General features: G+C 42.4%; 1 protein-coding gene across 22 annotated transcripts in view; it reads left to right on the forward strand.

The window, feature by feature from the left end:
* The window catches only part of LOC109422898 (disintegrin and metalloproteinase domain-containing protein unc-71), a 1,549,374-nt gene that overhangs the window by 1,337,968 nt on the left and 186,799 nt on the right, over positions 1 to 24,607 (forward strand). For all 22 annotated transcript variants that reach the window (XM_062845411.1, XM_062845413.1, XM_062845424.1 and 19 more), the window contains 2 exons: positions 16,321 to 16,484; positions 17,424 to 17,739. In XM_062845411.1, coding sequence (XP_062701395.1) covers positions 16,321 to 16,484; positions 17,424 to 17,739 — 480 coding nt within the window. The remainder of the gene's footprint in view (positions 1 to 16,320; positions 16,485 to 17,423; positions 17,740 to 24,607) is intronic.

Raw genomic sequence — 24,607 nt, forward strand, 5'->3', positions numbered from 1 at the left:
CATAATCTGCACTCCTTTTGGTAGGCTCAACTGCAGCAGCTCGTCGAACATCGCGTTCCACAGCAACGGGCCCATGATGGAGCCTTGAAGAACATCTGCTGTTATACCTATCCTCTTTGCCCCTTTTATCGATCGGGGACATTTCCGTCGTCGATACCCTTCTAGAATGTGGTTCGGAACATATCCAGGTTTTGCTGGATTGTTTTTTTTTTCGGAACCATGTTTGAGATACCATCGAGCCCTGGCGCTTTGTTATCTTTTAAGCTTTTCCCTACCGTGTTTAGCTCCTGGTTGGAAATTCGGGTTTCATTCATGTTAGCAATAAATCTCTCATATGACGTAGGAGGCTGAACCGTTGACTCGTGCTGCGGAAACAGTTCATCTATTATGGTTTTCATCTTCATCTTTAAATTTCCTGCGTGCAAGCTGCTTTGTTTAGTTTGATGCCTTTTTTGAGAGCCGCTCTTGCCGGCCTAAAAGCAGGTCTGCATTCTTTCCTTTCTTCATCAGTGTGGGCTCTTTGAATCCTCCTCCTAGTTCGAGGACAGGTCCGACGGAGTTCGGCGATGCTTTCAGTCCACCAGAGGACTGGACGGCGGACGTATCGCGGCTGTATATAACTCGGCATAGCTGCATCGCAGGCTCGCACCAGAACAGAAACCAGTTCGTCTGGACTCAGGTTAAGCAGGTCGCGCTCATAACGAGTCGCTTCTGCGAACGCCACTTTATCAAAACCTTCTTTCCTTCACTTTCGCTTTTTGGAAATATCCACCCGTGCCTCCGTCTATTCCTGTTCTCCTAGACAGTATCGTATCGCTTGAGGATCACTATGCGTATAATCTTCACTGACTCTGTAAGTCATGTTTCACGCTTCAGCAGAACTACAGAACATAACGTCGATGATGGACTCTCTGCCTTCTCTTCGATAAGGGGCTGTCCATGAACCACGTGGTCATATTTTGGGAACCCCCCCCGCGTGGTCATTAGTCCATACAAAAATTTTTATTGGTCCATACAAAATGGTCATTGGCCGAACCCCCCCCCCCCCCCCCCCTAACGACCACGTGGTTTATGGACAACCCCTAAGTGCTTGTGGATCCTTCGTTGGCTAACACTAAGCTCAATCTGGATACTGCTTGCAGCAGGCACATTCGTCTGATATTGGTGAGGCGGCCATCTCCTTCAACCGCCCAAGCATTGAAATCACCAGCAATGATGACTTGCCTCCTGTCACCAAGTTTCTCCAATATTTGGTCGAGCACTTGGTTGAACCAGTCTATCGTCCAGCGTAAGGGATTACCTCAGCGGTTGTTGCGGAGGATGACCAAAATATCCAAAATGGCAGTCTAAAATCTAAGATCGCGGCTCAAAATTGAAGATGGCAGCAGTTTGATGGAGTTTTGGGCTCTAAAACCATGCAGTATGGGTATATTTGATATGGGGAAGATGTCCGGAGTTCAGAAATGGCGACCAGAATATTCAAGATGGTGGTCTAGAATCTAAAATGAGGGTTCGGTTTAGTGGAATTTTAGGTCCTTAAACCATGCGAAAATGGTATGTTTGATATGAGTAAGATGTCCGAAGTCTTAAAAATTACGACCAGAATATCCAAGATGGCTGCCTAAAATCCAAGATGTCGGCTGTTTAATGGTATTTAGGCTCGAAAACCATGCATTCCCAAGTGTATTTGGAATCAGGCTAGTGATTTGCTCCCACAGTGTGCCTCAAATGAACGTTTTTGCTCTCTTTATCTTTGTGCTTTCCTACCGAAGTCGTTTGTGCGGGAGCGATGCACAAAGAGAAACGTCGAGCCACTAGAATTTTTTTTTTTGTAAAAGTACGTTTATTGTCGTTTAAGTTTAGCTAAAATTATTTACATAATTATTTAAACTTCAACTTCAAAATTGAAAGCTAATTCATCAACATTTATCCTATCATTAGAATTAATAATGTAGGTAATGTAAACTGCAAGAATTCTTAGTATTAGTGTTCTTGTTGGTGACGCAATTCGTTCTAACGCAGGCCGCAAAAGATCGTTGGTTTGCAGAAAACGTTCGCCGCCAGTCAATAGCATCAATTTACGACGGAGTACATCATTTGCAGCGCGAACTCTTGGACAGTCGAAAAATTTGTGTTGAATGGTTTCGACTTGCTCTCCACAGTTTGTGCATTGTTCTCCATCAACACGTCGCATTCTGTGCAGCAGCTTACGATGCGGCACTTTTTGGTTCACCCAAATGTAGAGCTCACTTCGTTGGTGAGACAATATACATCGGTTTGAAATGTTGTTCCACACACGGGTCCAGTTGGTAGCTGGATACTCTATCTCAACTTTCGGTTTTTCGGTGCGATCGATGAAAAACCGATGGATAAGATCGGCGGACGGGTGTTGGCGGATTTGGAAAGGGAGGTTTGGGATGTTGCTTAGCAATAATTTCAGGCAAGGAAGATCTGTTGGGATGGAATTTGCTCGGGGAGGAATTTCTCGTTGTAGGAAGGATTTGTAATAGGGAAGGGAATCAATTTCATGGATGTGCCTGTTAATTAATATTGCTGTGCATTTCATACCTGGCAAATGCAATTTCAGTCCGCCGGCCTCTCTGCTCCGTGCTAGCTGCTGCATCGGTATGGTTGCGCTCAATCCGTGAAAGAGGTAGCGCCGCATGGTAGCAGTTAGTTTTGCCACGTGAGCTGGCGTCGGAGGTAGTTGTGCCGCTACATACCATATTTTAGATGTCAAGAAGACGTTCAGCAGCGTCACTTTCTGATGAAGAGAAAGAGTCCGTAGCGAATGCATCCACACAAGTCGTGAGAAATTTGTTGCCAAGTTGTCCCAGTTGAGTGCAACCATTTCTCTCACCGAGTTGCAGAAAATCACACCCAAGATTTTGATGTTGTTTTCGGTACGAAGCCACGTCACCGTGAGGGGTTGGTTGGTATCTCCTACATCGATTGCTGTCGTTTTCGCTTCGTTGAGTCGTGCCCCTGCCACACGTCCGAATCGCCTGAATAAATCCCGCATGGCATTCAGTTTGTCAACACTAGTGACGATGGCACTAATGTCGTCAGCATACGCAACCACTAAATCATCCCCACACACTTGTTCCAGTTTTCGCAAGAGAGGATGCAGGTAGAGAACAAACAAGTGCATGGAGAGGGGGTCTCCTTGACGAACTGACCGTTCAATCGCGAAGGGTGCAGAAAGACGCCCGTTGATTAGCAAGCGTGAAGAAGATGCTGCTGCTATTCTTGAGAGCAGGTCGATCAAAGCCGTGTTGAAACCGAGGTCTCTCATGGTGTTGAAAAGAAAGTGATGATCGACGCGATCAAAAGCGTGTTCCAGATCAAATGCGACAAGCTTCCCCTTTCTGTGGTTCCCCTTCAGCCATTGGCGTATCTAGGATTTTTTCTTAGGGGGTGCCTGGGGGTGCCAGTTTTAGTGGCTTCCAGGTTGCTTTGCTTTTTTTTTGTAAAAAGAAATACCGATCCACCCTCAATTTCTTAGTACAATGATATACTGCGTCGCGGGACAAATTAGCCCGAAAATTTAAACGCGCTATAATTTAAAGAACAGTTTTTATCCGAACCGTTGTACTGACTTCACACTCTCCCTGCCGTGTGAGGTTTGAGAACTTGATAACTTGATTACGTATAATACATGAAATTTGTATTTTCAGTTTGAACTTTACGATCATCACAACCCCTTTGTTTTGTGGATTGAATACATTGATTAAGAATACATTTTCAGAGTAATTATTAGAAGTGTAAATCTCTTAAACTATAAAATGTCCACAAATTTGCATGTAACTTGTATTCATCGTGACATCCTCTTTGTTTATTGCATGATAACAACCCTTATAAAATAGTTTTCAAGAACAATTGTAAAAGTATTTTTTTCTCCCCTGTTGTGAAAATTAAGCCACTGCGCCCAATAAGCTGAACTTTTGTGGCATTGTAAGAGTTAAAAATACTTGAAAATGCAAAATCAGGATTCATATTTGCATTTTTGGTTTGACCTTTGACATTTTGGTTTCGATTTTTCTCTTCGCGATTCTGATTCTATGCTATAATTTAATATAAGAAATTGGTGTTTTCGGCAAAACATTGTTTCAGTAATTCCTCAGGGAATATTCCCTGCAATTTATTTTAATTAGGACTCCTTTAAGAAATCTCTCAGTAATTGCTTTGAATTCGGCAAATTTCTTCTGCAATTTCTTTAAGAATTTATTTGGGACATATTACCAGGAATTTTATACTAAGCACCTTTTACGCATCTTTTGAAAATTTCATCGGAAATTACTTTGGAAATTTCTTCTGCAATTCCACTAGCAGTTTATTTGGATGTTTTATATTTCATTGGCAAATCTTTTGAAATGTTTTCTCGGGAGTTGCTTCACCAATTTTTAGTAGTCTTTCAAGGGGTGTTTTGGTAATGTCAGCAATTATATTGATATTTGCATTTTGAAATTCTCCATTTACTCTTCAGGTAAATCAGGATTCTGGGACTTCCTCACATTTTTTTTTGGAAATATCTTCGGCAAGTCATTCTACTTTTTTTTCGGATTTTCGTCGATTTTTTGGACTTCCATTATCTATGCTATTAGGTATTTCTTCACCATTTTTTTCTTTCGAAAACTCCTTCGGAAGTTCTTTCAGAAATCGCTTCTATAATTTGAATAAAAAATCTTTAGACAAGTTCTGCTAGATTTCTTTAGTAATTATGTAAGGAATTCCTGCAGCAGATGATTTCGGAACCCCTTCGGCATTTCCGATATTACTTGCATTGAACATTTATTTGGGGATTTTATCAGCAAATCCTTTGAAAACCTTGGAAGCTTCTATTATTACTTTAGGAACTTCTTCGGTAACTCCTTTGGAAATTCATTCGGCAATTTTCTTAGAGATTCCCTACGGGAATTTCTTTACAAAAATCTATGGTGGTTCTTTAAAAATTCTGTTACTGCAATTACTTTTGGAATTCTTTCTAAAATCTCTTCAGGAATTCCTTTGTTGATTTCAGAAAATCCTTCGAAATTTTTTTGTGGAATTTTTTCATAGAATATATATTGGCAATTTATTGTGAGATTGGATTCGGCCAATTTCTTTAAAAAGCCTTACTATTTCCTTCAGGAATTCCTCTGGTAGTTCTTATATGAATTCTTTTGGTAACTACTTTGAAAGCTCTAAGGTAATTTTGATGGATTTTTTCCGGCAATTTCTCTGGGAATTTGTCAGGAAATTTTTCGTAAATTTCATAGGATTTTCTTTAAGCAAGTCCATTTGAAAATTTCTAAATTTCCAGTTCAGCAATTTTCGGAAGCAATAAATTTAAATACAATTAAATCATAAAAAATTACAAAAGTATTCACAATAAAATTAGCTGAGAAATTTGCAAAATAATCAAAAAAGAAATTACTAAAATAATTACGAATAGCCATTGAAATATGTAAAAAATCAAAGAAATTATTGATTGCATTCCCAAGAAACGTAACTAGCTGAATATCAGTTTCTTAAACGAAAGTTTGCTTAAGAGTGGTTTGTTTCTCTCCTATAAAGCTAAAATGTTTGTTGGGTTCCAATGAAACTACCGTAGAAATTTTCAAAAAAAAAAACAACTATGCCTAAGGAACCCTCAAAGAAATGGCCATACTGCGGTTTAGCAAATTCCGAGCCGTGTGCTCGAATCCCAACAGAACGCGATTTTTTTTTCCACAAATTCATCTCTAATTTTGTCAATTAGCAACATTCTGGGCATTCTAATTGATTACAAGTTTTTCCCGTACATTCCCATAGGACTTCACTAGAGATTTCGCTAGTAATACCTCCTAGGATTTCTCTGGACATTCCAACTATTCCCGAAAATCGTTTAGGGATTCCTCTAGAGATTTCTATTGGGATTCCTTCAGCTAGAATTCCTTGAAGAAGGCCAAAGGGAGTTCCAGGTGTAATACCATGATTAATTTCTAGAGTAATCCATGAATTCCTGGATGAGTCTTTAGAAAAACATCTCTGGAAGAATCAAATGCGTTTATGGAAGTATCCTAGGAAAACTGCCTAGAAGAATCCCGACAAGAATTCCAGGAGATATCTTTAGAGGAATTCCTGTAGGTATCACAGTAAAATTTTCTGGAGGAGACCTAGGAGGCATTCCTGAAACATTAGATGCAGCAGGAACCGCTTATGGAATCCTAAGAAGAGTTCCTGGATTAAAGTCATGAGGAGTTCCTGGAGAAGTCCAACAAGAAATATTTGGAGAAATCCCAGATTTTTTTCATGATTTCTGGGAGGGCACTCCGAAGGTACTTCTGCTAGACTCCTAGGAGACCGATCCCAGCAAATTTTTGAAGGAATCTCTGGAGAAATTCTTAGAAGAATCCCTAGAAGAATTCTGGGAGGTATTACAGTAAGAATGACAGGAGGAGTCCTAGGAGGAATTGCTGGAAGAATCACAGAAGGAATAGCTTGAAAAATCCAGCTGAAATTTCTGGGAATCCCATGGGAAATTTATGAGAGAATACGTGGACAAAATATCTTGGATAAAAATTCCTAGAAGAATCACCGGAGAGTTTCTAAAGAAATCACAGCAAAAATCTCAGAAGGTATTCTTAGAAGGATTCAGGGATGTATTACTGTAGAAACCTCAGCTGAGATCCTAGAAGAAATTGCTGGAGAAAACTGTACAGGAATTTCTAGAGAAACCCCATCAGGAATGCCGGGGGGAATCCAAAGACAAAATCCTTGGAATACCTAGAGAAGTTCTTGCAAGAACCGGTGGAGGTATTCTGGAAGAATCTATAGAGAAGGCCCTGAAGGAATCGCAGGAGGATTTTCTGAAGGAATCTCAATAAGAATTCCAGCCCTAAAGCTAGGATTAATTCGTATAGCATTTAATTCTTTAATTATTCCTGGAGGAATTCCTGGATGAGTCCTTGGAGATATCCCTGGTGGAACAACCAAAGGAATTTCTGCAAAAATTCCAGGAATATTGCCTGGAAAGGTCTCAGCAAAAAAGGCAGGAGAAAGCTCTAGAAGAATGCGTAGCATAATTTCTGAACTACCACAGATCAGAATTTCTGGAGGAAGAATAGCTGGAAGAACCGCATGAATTGCTTGAGCAGTCACAGCTGGAATATTTGGAGGAATTCCTAGAACTCCGGAAGCTATCATAGCTAGAGAAACCCTAGAATCAGCAATGCCAGGGGTGTCTTGATAGAAGTTCCTCTTACAAATTCCTACAGTTCACCTTGAAAGAATCGGCAGAAGTATACTGGAGGAATCCCTGATGGAATCGTAGTAGGAATTTCTGGAGGAATCTTAGGAAGATTTCCCAAAAGTATTGCAGCAAGGAAGTATGCCAGGAGAAATCCCTAGAAGTATTTCTGAAGGAGTCATAATGGGAATTGCTTGAAGAATTCCAGAACTCATGGAAGAAGATCAATAGTAGTTCACAGGGGATTCCCTGTGGAATTTCTGGAAGAGCCTCTGTAGTCCTGGATATACCCTTGAAGAAATGTATGGAAGAATCAATTAAGGGATTTTATAGAAAAAAATCAGGGAGATCTTCCGGAAGAACGTAGTAGAATTCCAGAAGGTACCACAGTGAGAATTTTTAGAGGAGAAGAGAAATTGCTGGAAGAATCGCAGCAGGAGATGCTTGAGAAATCCTAGCTACAACTCCCGGATGAAGGCCAATATAAGCGCCTGGAGGAATTCCAAGACAAATTTCTGGAAGAATCTCTGAATGAAATCTCTGAAGGAATTCCTGGAAGAATCACCGGAGGAACATCTGAAAGGATCCCAGGGGGTTGCTTGAATAATTCCACTAGAAATTCCTGAAGAAACCGTAATAGATTTTTTTTTTGAGGAGTCCTTAGGAAAATTCTGAGAAGAAGCATAGTAAGAATTTTTTCGAAGAAATCCTAGCAGAATTTGCTGGATTAATCTCCGCAGAAATTTCTAGTATGTACAACCCCATCATGACTGCCTGGAGTATCCTAAGGGAAGTTTATTGAAGAAATATCGTGAGGAAGCCTAGAGAAATCACTGTACGAATAGATAGAGGTATTTCTGGAGGAATCTATGGAGAAGTCTGTTGATTGTACTTACCAATATTCAAAACGGCAAAACGTACAACAGTTATATAAGTAATTCCAGATGTGCTTAAGTTTTGTTCAAATGTGCCATTAATAAATGTTGGAATTATTGTGAGAAGTTTTAAATTTCAGGTGACTGTCAAGGAAAAATTCTAGGGGGTGCCAAATTTATTCTAGGGGGTGCCAGGCACCCCTGGAACCCCCCCTAGCTACGCCAATGCCTTCAGCTGCGCTACCCTATCTTTCACGGCCAAAGTGGCTTGAAAAATATTGCGCCCGGTGTTTGAGCACTTTTGTGATCGTGTCAGCACGGAGTGGGCGCGCATTACGTTGTCCAATCGTAGTTTCAGTATACGAGAAAGGATTTTGTAGTCGTAATTTATTAGGCTGATGGGTCTGTACGAGCGTGCGCTGTCTCCTGCTCCGCGTTTTTTAACAAGCACAACAACGCCATGGACGTATTCAGATGGAATGTTCGAACGGATTGCTTCATTCATGAGAAGATTGAGCTCACGGTGAATCACGTCGAATGTCAGAAGGTAGAATTCCTTCGGCAGACCGTCGGGACCCGGAGATTTTTTTGACGCACTAGTGCGGATGGCAAAGAGTATTTCTGCTGTTGTGATGTCGTCCATACATGTTTCGTTCACGGCATCTTCCTCGGGGATGATCCTCTCGCAGCGAAACGGATCGGCTTCTTCTTCCACATCTTCTCGAGCGTAAAGGTTGGTGAAATATTGCACCATATGATCTCGAACCGCATCGTCATCGTTGATTACTTCATCCCGCTCATTTCGCAGCTGCTCGATGGTTGTTCTCCTTCTTGTGCGCTCTCCGAGCTGGAACGTGGAGAGCGGTTCGCCGGCGACGAAGGTTTCGTTTATCCTCATAAACATTTCGGAAAACCTTCGTTGGTGTTGTAGCATCTGGGCTTTTATACGATTGATGGTGGTGATCATATCGCGGTTGTTTTGGTACCCGTCGTATGCTCGTTGTAGCATCTCGTACAGTCGTTGCTGCTCCCGATTAAAATCGTCGAAAGCTATTTTCGATTTCCATCGAAAAAAGGATTTTGCTTTTGGTTTTGCTACAGCCAGCCACCATTCCATCCATGAGCGGAAATTGCGGCGCTGACGGGTCTAATACTGCCACCGTATTTGAAACTCTTCGATGTTTTCATCAGTTAGGAGATGAGGGCGAAGGGACCAGTAACCGTTACCTCGGGCTCGGTCGGGGAGGGGGAGACACATTCTTGTGGTAAGCGCTTTGTGATCCGAGAAACAGCACACATGGACATGTGCTGTTCTCAGCTGTTCACGAAGCCCGTTGCTCACGTAGAAACGATCAAGCCGGGATGAAGAATTGTGGGTAATGTAGGTATACCCAGTTTCGCGTGGATGTAGTTGTTGCCACACATCGTGTAGTTGAAGCTGCTGGACTGTATTTCGGAGAGCGGGGCTGGGGTTGTTTCCAGTAGCGTCGCACGGCCGCAGCACACAGTTAAAGTCGCCGCCGAGGACGATGTGATCGGTGCGGTGCCGCAGGTAGTACGCAATTGTGTGGTTGAAAAAGCGTTCTCGTTCAGCACGGTGGACAGAGCCTGACGGGGCATACACATTACAAAGTGTTGTGTTGTGTACACGCAGAGCCAGTAATCTTCCATCCAGGCTTTTCTCTACATGAGAGTAACGAATATGCTCTTTTAGAGCAATAGCTGTCCCTCTCCTCATATGATCAACGTTGCAAATAACGTTGAAGCCGGGCAATGAGATCTGCTCGTTTTCGACCTCCTGTAGGAATATGATATCCAGATCGGTTGACCGTATGAACGTTCGAAGAGCAGCGAGTTTTGTCGTGTTGGTTATCGTGTTGATGTTGATTGTTCCGACGTTCACGCTAGTGTGCTCCATTATTGTTGAACATCGTTTGATTGTGCTTCGTGTGTTGGTTCAGCGCTGGAGCTGGCTTTTTCGTTCGGTCGCATTTTCTTACCCGGCGGAGAACGTCGGCTACGAGTCCGGCGGCTGCTGTACGATGCTTGGGATGTGTGTGAGCTGTCCGTTTCATCGCCATCATTTTTACGATGGGAGATAATCGTGGTCGGAGTCGAAAGTGGTGTCAGCTGAACGATGAGTTCCCCTGTGGGAGGTTTCGGTTTATTAACTACCGTAGCCGCCGGAGGAGCCATCGTGTGCTTCTTCGTTGTCACCACAGCTTGCGTGTCGTTCGGTGTCTTGTCGGTTTGGCTCGGTGTGCTAGTCTCCGCTCTCATTCGCGGAGAAATGTTCTGCTTTGGCGGTTGCTTGGTCACGTTGGCACACGACTGATCTGCTACGAGCTTCTGCACGAGCAGTTTTTTATTTTGCACACACGGAATACCGACATGTACAAATTCTCGGCAGTGCAAGCAAGTTTGCTTCTGCCCCTTGTAGCCGATTGCCGTGACCTCTCCGCGAATAGTAACGAGGGATGGGATGTTTTTTTTCACCACCATTCGGGCGATGCGAACACCGGTCTTTACTCCTGCGAAGATAGATCGTTCATCCCATAGGAGGTCGCGAATGTGGAGAACGTCGCCATACTCCGACAGGAAGTCGGCAATGTGCTCGTTGGTGACGTCGTTTGAGAGGTCGAACAAACTCACTTCTACCGCACCGTCTTCCATCATGATGCGGAGCTTGTAGGCTTTTTTGTCGAACACGAATTCGTGTTTGTTGTCGTGTCGCTGGACGATTGTCTCGGCGAGCTCGATGTTGCTGACCTCCACGAAGGTGCATCCCAAGCGCCGGCTCGGTTGGAGAAGGAGAACGTTTTCTCGCGTTAGACCGAGTTCTTTCCCGATGAATTTCAGAATTTCTTCATGGGAAAGTTGCTTTGGAAACTGCGAATAGTCGACGCGAAACGTATTTTCGCGGCGCGGCATCGCGAAGCACGACGACGCGACGGTTGCAGATGCAAAACTTGCAGCGACGGTGTATTAAACTTGCAAATAAACGTACGAAATAGTCCGTGGACGACTTCCGAAATTCGCTCCTTCGAAAACATCGACTGATCGGCTCGGAAGTTGAGCGCTACAGTGATCCAAAATGTACTATCAAAAACTGTAGTTTGCATGATAATCGTGGATGTATGGTCTTGACTATCATGCAACAAAAACATTCACGTATGACCAGATGAAATATTCATGGGTGACTGTGACATTTTTTTAATCACGGCAAAAAATGTAGTGGATTTTCAAATTGAGTGAACTAATGAAATACCAGTGGTTCCGAAAACTGCGAACGGGACATGCGTATAATTTAGGAACCGGAAGTGTGAAGAAGCGGAGACAAAGATTTTCGGATTGTGCGTTCCGAGGGTCATAACCACCAATGGAGCAGGGGAACAAAAGTCAGTGGCTCCCAACTGAATAGTTACGGCCCACGTCTAACAAATCAAAATGTCTCATGCCATACGGATATTTTCAGACCTGGCTAATTGAGCTGATGTTGATACCCGATATCCTAGGCCATTTTGGAATTAAATATGGCGCTTGGGGTTTCTGGGACAATACAGGGACACTACTGAGGGTTTCCACCATCGTCAAAAACGCCTTTGTAACGACTTTGAAATCAAATCCGCTGAAAATGCTCTGAAGCTTCTTGGAATGTCTCCAAAATCCCCCTAAAATCCCCAGAAACCCCATGTAACGCACCTCAGACCCTCCGAAACCCCAGAAAACGCCATGTAACGCCTCCGTAACGTTTCTGAAATCTGCCGAAAATGCTCTGAAGCTCTTTGGAATGCCTCCAAAATCCCCCTAAAACCCCCAGAAACCCCATGTAACGCATCTCAGACCCTCCGAAACCCCAGAAAACGCTATGTAACGCCTCCGTAACGTTTCTGAAATCTGCCGAAAATGCTCTGAAGCTCTTTGGCATGCCTTCAAAATCCCCCTAAAACCCCCAGAAACCCCATGTAACGCACCTCAGACCCTCCGAAACCCCAGAAACCGCCATGTAACGCCTCCGTAACGTTTCTGAAATCCGCCGAAAATGCTCTGAAGCTTTTTGGAATGCCTCCAAAATCCCCCTAAAACCCCCAAGAAACCCCATGTAACGCACCTCAGACCCTCCGAAACCCCAGAAAACGCCATGTAACGCCTCCGTAACGTTTCTGAAATCTGCCGAAAATGCTCTGAAGCTCTTTGGAATGCCTCCAAAATCCCCCTAAAACCCCCAGAAACCCCATGTAACGCATCTCAGACCCTCCGAAACCCCAGAAAACGCTATGTAACGCCTCCGTAACGTTTCTGAAATCCGCCGAAAATGCTCTGAAGCTCTTTGGAATGCCTTCAAAATCCCCCTAAAATCCCCAGAAACCCCATGTAACGCACCTCAGACCCTCCGAAACCCCAGAAAACGCCATGTAACGCCTCCGTAACGTTTCTGAAATCTGCTGAAAATGCTCTGAAGCTCTTTGGAATGCCTCCAAAATCCCCCTTAAACCCCCAGAAACCCCATGTAACGCACCTCAGACCCTCCGAAACCCCAGAAACCGCCATGTAACGCCTCCGTAACGTTTCTGAAATCCACCGAAAATGCTCTGAAGCTCTTTGGAATGCCTCCAAAATCCCCCTAAAACCCCCAGAAACCCCATGTAACGCACCTCAGACCCTCCGAAACCCCAGAAAACGCCATGTAACGCCTCCGTAACGTTTCTGAAATCTGCTGAAAATGCTCTAAAGCTCTTTGGAATGCCTCCAAAATCCCCCTAAAACTCCCAGAAACCCCATGTAACGCATCTCAGACCCTCCGAAACCCCAGAAAACGCTATGTAACGCCTCCGTAACGTTTCTGAAATCCGCCGAAAATGCTCTGAAGCTTTTTGGAATGCCTCCAAAATCCCCCTAAAACCCCCAGAAACCCCATGTAACGCACCTCAGACCCTCCGAAACCCCAGAAAACGCCATGTAACGCCTCCGTAACGTTTCTGAAATCCGCCGAAAGTGGTCTGAAGCTCTTTGGAATGCCTCCAAAATCCCCCTAAAACCCCCAGAAACCCCATGTAACGCATCTCAGACCCTCCGAAACCCCAGAAAACGCCATGTAACGCCTCCGTAACGTTACTGAAACCCGCTGAAAATGCTCTGAAGCTTCTTGGAATGCCTCCAAAATCCCCCTAAGACTCACAGAAACCCCATGTAACGCACCTCAGACCCTCCGAAACCCCAGAAAACGCCATGTAACGCCTGAAATCTGCTGAAAATGCTCTAAAGCTCTTTGGAATGCCTCCAAAATCCCCCTAAAACTCCCAGAAACCCCATGTAACGCATCTCAGACCCTCCGAAACCCCAGAAAACGCTATGTAACGCCTCCGTAACGTTTCTGAAATCCGCCGAAAATGCTCTGAAGCTTTTTGGAATGCCTCCAAAATCCCCCTAAAACCCCCAGAAACCCCATGTAACGCACCTCAGACCCTCCGAAACCCCAGAAAACGCCATGTAACGCCTCCGTAACGTTTCTGAAATCCGCCGAAAGTGGTCTGAAGCTCTTTGGAATGCCTTCAAAATCCCCCTAAAACCCCCAGAAACCCCATGTAACGCATCTCAGACCCTCCGAAACCCCAGAAAACGCCATGTAACGCCTCCGTAACGTTACTGAAACCCGCTGAAAATGCTCTGAAGCTTCTTGGAATGCCTCCAAAATCCCCCTAAGACTCACAGAAACCCCATGTAACGCACCTCAGACCCTCCGAAACCCCAGAAAACGCCATGTAACGCCTCCGTAACGTTTCTGAAATCCGCCGAAAGTGCTCTGAAGCTCTTTGGAATGCCTCCAAAATCCCCCTAAAATCCCCAGAAACCCCATGTAACGCACCTCAGACCCTCCGAAACCCCAGAAAACGCCATGTAACGCCTCCGTAACGTTTCTGAAATCCGCCGAAAGTGCTCTGAAGCTCTTTGGAATGCCTCCAAAATCCCCCTAAAACCCCCAGAAACCTCATGTAACGCATCTCAGACCCTCCGAAACCCCAGAAAACGCCATGTAACGCCTCTGTAACGTTTCTGAAATCCGCTGAGAATGCTCTGAAGCTTCTTGGAATGCCTCTGAAATCCCCCTTAAACCCCCTCAGACCCCAAGTAACGCCCTTGACACCCTCTAGCACGAGTTATCCGCATTTTTCTTTCGCAGTTTTCGGAACCACTGGGGGCTGTCCATAAACCACGTGGTCATTTTTTTGGGACTTTTCAACCCCCCCCCCCTCGCGTGGTCATTAGTCCATACAAAAATTTTTATTTGTCCATACAAAATGGTCATTGGCCGAAACCCCCCCCCCCCCCCCTCATGACCACGTGGTTTATGGACAGCCCCCTGGAACTCCAACTCTACATTTCAAAACTGTCATTTCGTACTCCCATCATCTTGATTTGTGTTACAATCATGGTGCCAAATGCTACATTCATGGTAGACGACATTGATGCATCGACGGCAGGGCGCCATCCACAAATTACGTAACGCTATAGGGGGAGGGGGGGAGTATGACCGAGCGTTACAGTCCATACAAAAATTTTCGGGTTTACATACAAAAAAGCGTTACGGTGGGGGGAGGGGGGGTCGAAAAATATCGATTTTGGCGTTACGTAATTAATGAATGCTGCCCAGCATGAATGTAGTTTGTGACGGTAGTATGCAACATTAGTCATGACGGTAAAGGCGTTGCGACGATAATGAAAAAAATGTACTATACGGTTCACTGAGCGCTAACTGACTAGAATCAACACAAAGTGTAACTTTTTTGTGCCTCATTTTTGAGGAACCCGGTAAGTTGGTGGGCAATTTCTATGACGTTGTTCACAGTATGAGCTCGCCGATTGGGTGGTATGCCATAATTGCACACATAAATACTTGTGAAATTGTTAATACCTAAATGATTTGTTATCACAAACATAGTCATGTTTACTCCCGGCGTACACAAAGTGCCTCAATTTTGAGGAAACGCACTTTTTTGTGCGATCAATTCGCACGTTTTCCGGAGTCACAAGCTACAAGCAGGAAGGTGAAACAACACGAGAGAAAACGCTCTAGCTTTGAATGCGGGAGCGCGGAGCAGATTTTTTGTTCTCTTGTTTTGCTCTGAGGAGGATTCCATGCCTGTTTGGAATGGGAAAGATGTCCGGAGTCCAAAAATGGTGACCAGAATATCCACGAAGATGGTCTAAAATCAAAGATGGCAGCTCAGACTTCAATATGGTGGATGTTTAATTGTGTTTCAGGCTCTAAAACAATGCAATATGGATATATTTGGTATGAAGGGGATTCTGGAGTCCAAAAATGACGACGAAAATATTCATAATGGTGGTCCAAAATCCAAGATGGCGGCTACAAATTCAAGATAGTGTCTGTTGAATGGAGTTCTAGGCCCTAAAACCATGCAATATAGGTATACATATTTGATATGGGGAAAATGTCCGGAGTCTAAAAAAGGCAACCACAATATCAAAGATGGCGTCTCAAAATTCAAGATGGCGGTTGATTAATGGGAGTATGGGCTCTAGAATCATGAAATATGGGTATATTTGATACCTAAATGATGTCAGGAGTCCAAAAATGGCGGCCAGAATATCCAAGTCCTTCGTAACTGTTAAACTCCTTCGTCGTACTTATTTTAATTACGGCTCATTAATAATGGAGTTTGATATTATCTGTGGAAAGTAACCAGTTTCAAAGAGAAATGATTTTTCCGTTACGAAGGCTTTCATTCACTAAAACTGACAATTTTAGACCCCCTGACAATAGATCCTCTTCCCTCCTCCCTTAGCGTTAGCTTGTTTGAACGAACCCTAATAGTATCTTTCAATACCCTATAATTCTTAAGCTCACCTGAAATGTTTGTTTCAGTTGACAGAATTATTTTATTTCACTCAAGCACCAACGGATCTACAACCATAACATCAATTCACATTGAAACTATAAAATTCCGTAGGATATTGAAATGGAAATTGTTACCCATTTATTTTCGTTCGCCCACAACTAGCACCGTTGTCGGTGCGGTACTATCTCTCCATCCGGTAAAACACACCTGAAAACTCCGATGAAATTTACCACGGTCAGTGTGGTGTGACCATCAACTCTTATTATCGTCGATTTTTCAATCACTTTTTTTCACCTACCGAATGTTCTATCCATACATTTATCCATTTAATTTTATCGCTCGGTTTTTTTCTTCTTCTACCTCCCCCACACAGGTGACGGGTGCTCTTGCCGGGACTGGCACGGGTGCATAATGTCCCAGACGATCGTCGGTCTGGAGAACGTTCAACCGTACAAATTCTCCGAATGTAGCGAAATCGATTACACCGTCGCGCTGCGGCACGGGAACGGCCTCTGCCTATTCAATAAACCAAATGAGGTGAGTTTTTTTTGGGGGATGTTTGCAGGATGGGAACAAACTGATAATTTGACCTTTACCTTGTATTGTCTTTATGTTGTGTTGAAGTCGGACAAGACAATCAGTAGAATCGCCGAAAATGCTGAAACTTGTACTGAAACATGATTGATGGGATTGGAATACTCTTGTAACATCTAAGATGCAGTATCATTTATCGAATCGGTAGCTTAGTTGGTAAAATATGGCTCTAGCGTTCAAGAGTCGCAAGTTCAAATCTATCCTGAGGTGTGGATTTTTTTTTTATTTTTCATATTTTTTCCATCTGTACCTCTTTACATTGAGTTTATTGGAATTCATAATTGACCACACGGCTTGGTAACTTTGTGCAAGTTATTTGCATTTACTTTAATAACGACGAAAAATACTCCACCGAGCCTCAGATCAATGAACCAACCGTGCTCTTTCTAGCATATAAAAATGCACAAACTACCCTAAGCAATTAAATTAACGGTAACGGCATACCAATTGAACCCAATTTGTGTATTTTTTTTTTCAACCCTTTTCATTCACTTTTCGAGCTCGATTGCAGATTGAACCGTTCGATTCGTTTTTCATTATTTAATTAGTCTTGTCCCTAATTTAAAATTTATATCCTTTTTGTTCCCATCCAACGTAGTTGGATAAACTGAGTGGCTCACTCGAACTGCAGCAGCCATTGTGTCCCCTATTCCGAGCAAACGGAGAGAGGCAACTGTTTTGTCTTGTTCGTACAACTAATGGCAGCAGTCCGGTTTTGCAACTCCTGTCAACTCGGATCATCCGTCCTAATGAAGAATTCAGCACAATTCTCTAAATGAGTAATGAAGCGAGTGATTGTATCGGTGTCGGTCGGTGCTGCCTCTGAAACGAATCAGCCATCGTCTAAAAAAATAACAAAATTTCATCCATTTCTTTCTCCAGGTCGTGTTCCGGAAAAACTGCGGCAACGGTGTCGTCGAGGAGGACGAGGAGTGCGACTGCGGCAACGCGCTCGACTGCGACAAGACGGATCCGTGCTGCGATGGCATCACCTGCAAGCTGAAAAAGGAGTCCCAGTGCGCCACTGGACCATGCTGTGATAAATGTATTCTAAAGCCTCCGGGCGTGATCTGCCGGGATGCGCACAACGAGTGCGACCTGCCGGAGTACTGCAACGGGGAAACCGGACAGTGTCCGCCCGATGTACATAAGAAGAACGGGAACCCGTGCGGGATGAACACGTCCGGGTTAACTACCGGTGAGTACATGTGACGGGAGTGTGTGCGTGTGTGTTTGTCACTTTGTTGTTTCTAATCGGGGATCAGTTTCAATGAGAACATCTGAGATTGAAATGAGCGTGACACAGTATGAAAACATCCAAGTTCTGTATTCCAAATGCGAATTGGTTGGTCCGATAATGGATTTGAACATGTTTTACTCTGTTTCGATTCATATAACAGGGAAAGCTCCGTCCCAGTCCTGTGACATACGCCATTGATCTCTGTGCAAAATCTCTGCATATCATTTCAATCCTTGCCTTCTTGCGCTACAGCAGCCTTAACTTGTAGATGCTTCTTTAAGCGCGGATTTTTGATTATACGGTAAACTAGTACATTGCCTTACATTATCATTCTTCTTCTTCTTATTCTTGGCATAACGTCCCCAGGGCCCATATAGCCGTGAGGGCCCATATAGCCGAGGCGGTAAACGCACGGGTATTCAGCATGACCATGCTGAGGGTGACGGGTTCGATTCCCGGTCGGTCCAGGATCTTTTGGTAAAGGAAATTTCCTTGACTTCCTTGGGCATAGAGTATCTTCGTGCCTGCCACACGATATACACATGCAAAATGGTCATTGGCAGAGGAAGCTCTCAGTTAATAACTGTGGAAGTGCTCATAGAACACTAAGCTGAGAAGCAGGCTTTGTCCCAATGAGGACGTTACGCCAAGAAGAGAGAGAGAGAGAACGTCCCCACTGGGACAAAGCCTGCTTCTCAGCAGTATTATAAGCATTTCCACAGTGTTATACTTGCTCTGCTGATGACCATTTTGCATGTGCATGTCCTGTGGCAGGTACGTAAACACTCTTTACGTAAAGCTCCTGGAACGACCAGGAATGGAACCCGTCCCCCCAAGCATGATATCTGCCTTATATTATAAAACTTAATTGTGACCACCCTATCAACCACTTACACAGGATTTCTGGCATCTTTTTGTCAATATTGTGTGATATTATCATTCCTAAAAGATTTTGTTTTTGTACCTTCCTTATGATAAAATTAAAGAGTTATTACTTTACCTCACTTTACCTATCTAACAAACTGCAACTCATCATATTCATTTGAACTTTATGAGCTTAGAAGAAAAAGTTCATCGTTGAGAGCCCATCCCATGACTTATATACGACTTATTTATATGACTCGCTATACATTTTCTCCGTCTATCGCAATAGTGAAGCATCACAGGATGTTGTGTGGTTCACTCCAAAAGCGTAGTAACGGCAATTACAGAGGTATGCTGTGACGACGACTGCTTTCCACGAATACATTATTTTCCAGTACTGAGCACTGTTGGTAAAATAGAATGCCAACAAACCAAGCGAGCGTCGCGTTCCTTGTAGATGGGAAGAGTTGAAGGAGCATCAATTCGCGCACAAGTTCTGGTTTCCAGGACGACTGCAGCCATACTGCATAGGAGTCGATGTGAAAAACAAGCCAACAATGGGTGTCCGTGCCAACGCTGTGTTTGAAGCGACTACGTTGATACAATGTAGTGGGGAAAATGGGGAATATAAAATGCGTGAAACAAGCAGAATAAACTAAATGTTCATCAACTGCTTAATTTTGATTCAACAAGGTAGAGGTGACTTCCCTCCCCCTGGATATTCGATCTTGACGCGATGGGAGGGCTTAACCCATTAGCACTTTAGCGCCAGTTTATTCACCACCGCTTGGACTTTGAGCTAGATATATCTAGTTTACGAGATGAGCGCAAGTGAAGGAATCACCGTAAGTGCTAATGGGAACCAAAGGAGTATCCGTTGTGCATTTATCACAAGTCAAAAACAAATTATAATTGAGCTTGCATAGACCTAATCTTTGCATTCTTTGAATTTTCTCAAATTTAACAATAATTGTTAAATTTAATGTAACGCAAGAGTGGGTAGGGGAGGTCTCTGCGTTACACTCATCATTCATTACTTGAATTCGTTAGTACACAGGGCAGGGGACGCTAGGATAAGTTGACTTACAGCCTTACAGATTAGATTCATTACAATTAGAAAATTATGGACTGATTAGGTAAAGATAAAACTGTTGATTGTAGGAGCTTATATTTGTACATATTTCTTATTTTTATAGGTTTTGTAGGGATGAATATATAAAAGTTGACAAATAATCATTATCATTTTTATTTTTGACAAAAATCAGTTGACTGAACTTTTTTGTTTTTATATCTTAGACGGTATTATTTCACTGACCAAAAAAAGCAGGAATTTAGTCACATATTTCTTTAGGACTAACGACGGTTGATAATGTAAAGGGTTACGGTGGATATAATATTACTTTGGACTGAGATGATCACAGATATGCAGAAGACGACTAGCAAAATTAGGAACACAATTTGATACATTATAGACTAGATTTTGACATAAAGGGTTTGACTAATTTCTTTACAACATCGAATGGAAGCTCAAAAAGTGTTATCTAATACTAATATGAGAGTTATTTGGGGATGATGCTGGTGCTGTCAATGACTAACATCGGTTATTGACACTATTGGTAATCAGCTTGAAATAATTTTCAGAATGTATTATAAAATAACCGAGGATATTATCTGATTATTGTTTGGGGAAGCTGTCAGAAAAACTAGTTGCCCATATCGGCTAAAAACGCTAGCTCTGGTAGCTGTCTTCGAATAATTTTCAGAAATATCAAATCTTTAAAAATTAGCTACGACACATTTTTTTTTTTTGCTCTTTGTATATTTTTTAAGAATAGTACTCTGTCTGAAGGCGTTTACATAGACAGCCTTTTTTCTCTCTGAATGTTGTCCAGTGACCTCGGAGATTTTCGATTATTGAAATATTGTTCAATTATCAAATCATCTTTGGAGCTTCCATTCGATCAAAACACTAGTGCGATGGGAAAAGTTAAAAACAGTATTTTTAAAAACTACTACGACCTAATGCTAATTACTACACACTTTGCTCAAGTTGACGACATCGTCTAGTCCATCGTGAGTATTGGTCCTAGTAGGGGGAAAGTTGGGAAAGGGTCCAGGCTTTGCTATTAGCTGTCCTGCAGCTCCACCTGGTCACTCTTCAAAAAAAAAAACAAGTTAGAGGTGACTTACTTTTGTCAGCCAAAAATACTTCTTTTTAAAGAAAAACAACACGGGTTAGGAAAAAAAATCAGCGGTATGCACGCTTAAAAATCTGTTCCAATTTTCACGAACAAAAAGTCACGAATAGCAGAACAGTTTGTTTGACCAAATTCGTGACGCAGTTCTCGTCATCGAGAACTGTAGAAACATCTTTTTGTAAACATTTTCCCAAATCCAGGAACTGAGTTCACGGTCTACTTTCGGCCCGTAACGCATTCAAAGCCGTGAAAACAAATCATGAGCTTGTGATCTTTGAAACCCAAATAGGTGATTGTGTGCCCAGAAATGTGAACTTAATTCATGGTAGCTGTCACTTCCACAGCTTCCACATGAGAAGTAAAAAAAAAACAAAACCACCAGCAAGTGCAGTGAAGTGAGAATCTATTTGGAGATTATATTCTTCGAAATATAGAGAGATCTAGTTTAATATGGAAAATTATCAACTACTGAACTGTTTATAGTGGTAAGTAAGTGCTGATTGTGACCATCTACAATTTCGTTTCGCAGTTTCAAGTTTTCGCAGGCGTAAAGTGCTGCAGTTTGTTTTTTTAGTCATTATGAAGGGGAAGATGTGAGTTTTGTTCACGCACCAATTCCACAGCGCAACATTTTTTTGTCTCAAGAGCAAACTTATGTGTCTCTGAAGGATTTTGGACTGCTGAATCCGAATCCGGGCTCAGATTTGCTCCAACACGTCACAATTTTGAGCTATACCTCAATTTATAGGGCAAAATATGCGATTCTGGGCTTTTTTGACTGCAAGCCATTAAGCAAGGAAATATTTTTTTTAAGCAATCAAAAGGTTAATTGGTCAATTAACATCTAAATTAACGACTCATGCAAAATATTTCGTTTTACCTAATCAAATTTCATAGATTTAAGCATTTTATGTGAGTATGAAAACTTGCATGCAACTTTTGGAGGGTGACTTGTATGGGAAATGTCGTACCTAACATAAATCGCTTAAAACTATCAAATTCGATTTGATAAAACGAAATATTTTGCACAAGTCGTTAATTTAGATGTTAATTGACCAATTAACCTTTTGATTGTTAAAAAAAAATATTTCCTTGCTTAATGGCTTGCAGTCAAAAAAGCCCAAAATCGCATATTTTGCCCTATAAATTGGGGTATAGCTCAAAATTGTGACGTGTTAGAGCAAATCTGAGCCCGGATTCGGATTGAGCGGCCCAAAATCCTTCGGAGACACATAAGTTTGCTCTTGAGACAGACAAAAAGTTAATTTTTGTTACGCTGTGTTCTCTAAGAAATAGTTTACGTGCTGCTCGTTGAATTCTTTAAATTGCATAATTGCAAACTTGCACTAAAAGTTAAGACTATCCGTCCCATAATTGATCGTAAAATTAATGCCGGTATCCGTGAACCAAATTCTTGTTGTGATCTTATTAGATCTGATAACCGTGAACATTTATCTCCTTTTCCCGAACCAAGTTTCCATCATCAAGAACACGAATCATAAAAAACAGGATCACAGTTCTCGTTTACGTGATATTTTCTCCGCCATGTTTTGAGCGGCGGCGTTACGCATGCGTTACATTTAACTTTGCGGAACTTAGTTCTCGAATCCGTGACATAAATTCAGTAACAAATTTTGAAAACGACGTATAATCAATGGTGTAGCATGGATTATACATCGTTTTCAAAATTTGTTACTGAATTCATGGTGTATAATCGTAAACGGAGTTCCGATCTGTTCTGGAAATTGTGACTGAATGTTGATGATTTCAGGAACGGATTATTTTGCGTATGAGAACTGATGGAAATTAACGCATCACGGATATAAGTTCACTTAGGGGGTTCACTAAACAGATTAAACAACTGCGTAAGCCATGATTATCTGATTATTTGAAATATTTCACGAAATTGCGAATGAATAATCAAAGATTGCCTTGGCGATCGTGACGTTAAATGAGTTTAATCGGTTTACACTGTTTAGTGGATGTCGCTACTGTTACTGTGACTCGCATGTAAATCAAAGGGGTGCCGCTGTCCGACCACTGACTGCACAGTGGGAAAAATCGACCCAAAAAACGGATCTTTTAACGCCGCTGATTTCTTTACGTGAAGTTGAGCATTTCTGACGTAAAAAAGTACGAGAAATCGATTGGTGCTAATTTCATTCACCGCACGGCACGGAAAGTGGTCCATTATGCCCCATTTTGCCCTTTCTTCATACAAAAAGAGAATCAAAATGTACTTTCAAACAACTAACACGACTGTAGATCATTGAAAATAGCTGAAGATGTAATTAGAGGTTAATAGAAATCATAAACATGTATGAAAGATCATTTTAAATGCTTATTTTGCCCCATATGCCCCAACAACTGCTGGAAATTGTGAATTTTACATGATTATGAATGGATTTTTAATGTTACTGATTTGAATTTCTTATTTTTTGCATTACAAAAAGCGCAAGATCTGTTATCACCAGAATCATCTTCAGTAGTTGTCCAATTTGCCCCATTTTGACCTATTATCATAGAAAAGTGAGTTTTCAAATGTCCATATTTATCAGAAACAGATACTGTAATGGAACGTTGGAATTAGTTTTAGTTGCAATTGGAAGCTAACAACTATCATGCGCATAAATGAAAGATATTTTCCCTATTTTACCCTACCGGTACCGGTAGACGAGAAGCACCCCATTGCTGTTTGACAAACAAGCATCGATTGACTGATATGATCGCCAGAAGAGAACACGTCAAGACGCTCCACGCTGGTCCTAGTTTGCTGCTTTCGACAATACATCAAAGATACTGGCCTCTTGGCGGCCGGAACCGTGTGGCTTCGTGGTCGTGCGACTAGTGTCACCAAGCATTTGGTCGCATCGTTCTGAGAAGCGCAGGTTCAATTCCCGCCGCAGCTGTCAGAAAAAGTTTTCGGCTGTGCCACTGAGCGTTGTATGCCAGTCCGTTGTCTATTGTCGTGCTTCCTTCAAAGAGCGAAAGGCTCACTGGAAGTATCGAACGTGTCCATGTCTTTCCTTTTTTAAAACATCGTGTTTCTTTTTTTTTAAACATCGTAACCAAGGAACCTGGAGCAGTTGAGGGGGAATTTGCCACGAATTCGGGTCAACCTGGCGTACCCATTCGAGAATGTGGGAGTAGATCTCGCTGGATCAATCTACGTTCGCACCACAATACGGAACACTCGTAACCCGTTTATCAAGGCATACATAGTTGTACGTCTATCTGGCAACGAAGGCGGTCCACCTAGATTTGGTCACAGATCTGACGAGACGAGCGAAGCGTTTCTATCCAGTCTCCGGCGGTTCAGCGGACAGAGAGGAGTTCCCGCTCATATCTACTGTGACAACGGAACCAACTTCGTTGGAGCATACAGACGGCTGAAAAAGCTACGAAAACTTTTTGACTCACAGCAGCATCTGGAGCAGTTGCGAAGGCATGAGCGGATGATAGAAGTCACTTCCATTTCATCGACATTCGGTGGCATTTGGGAAGCCTGCGTCAGTCCGTGAAACAACTACTACTACTACATAGTAAAAATCATTTTCCGTCATCTAAAATCGATTTAAACATGTTTTTGAAGATGATTCTTTTTAATTATCGATTTTGTGAATTTCGGTTTCTAATTTTCCCTATTTTTCTTTTTGAACATCCCCACACTTATATTTTTTCTGGAAGCCCATTTGAGATCCGGATTTTTTTAGACGAAAACATTTTGAGATTTTATGATCATTGCTAAAATATTTTTGTTTTTA

This window comes from Aedes albopictus, chromosome 1 (genome assembly GCF_035046485.1).
Source record: "Aedes albopictus strain Foshan chromosome 1, AalbF5, whole genome shotgun sequence".
Lineage (NCBI taxonomy): Eukaryota > Metazoa > Arthropoda > Insecta > Diptera > Culicidae > Aedes > Aedes albopictus.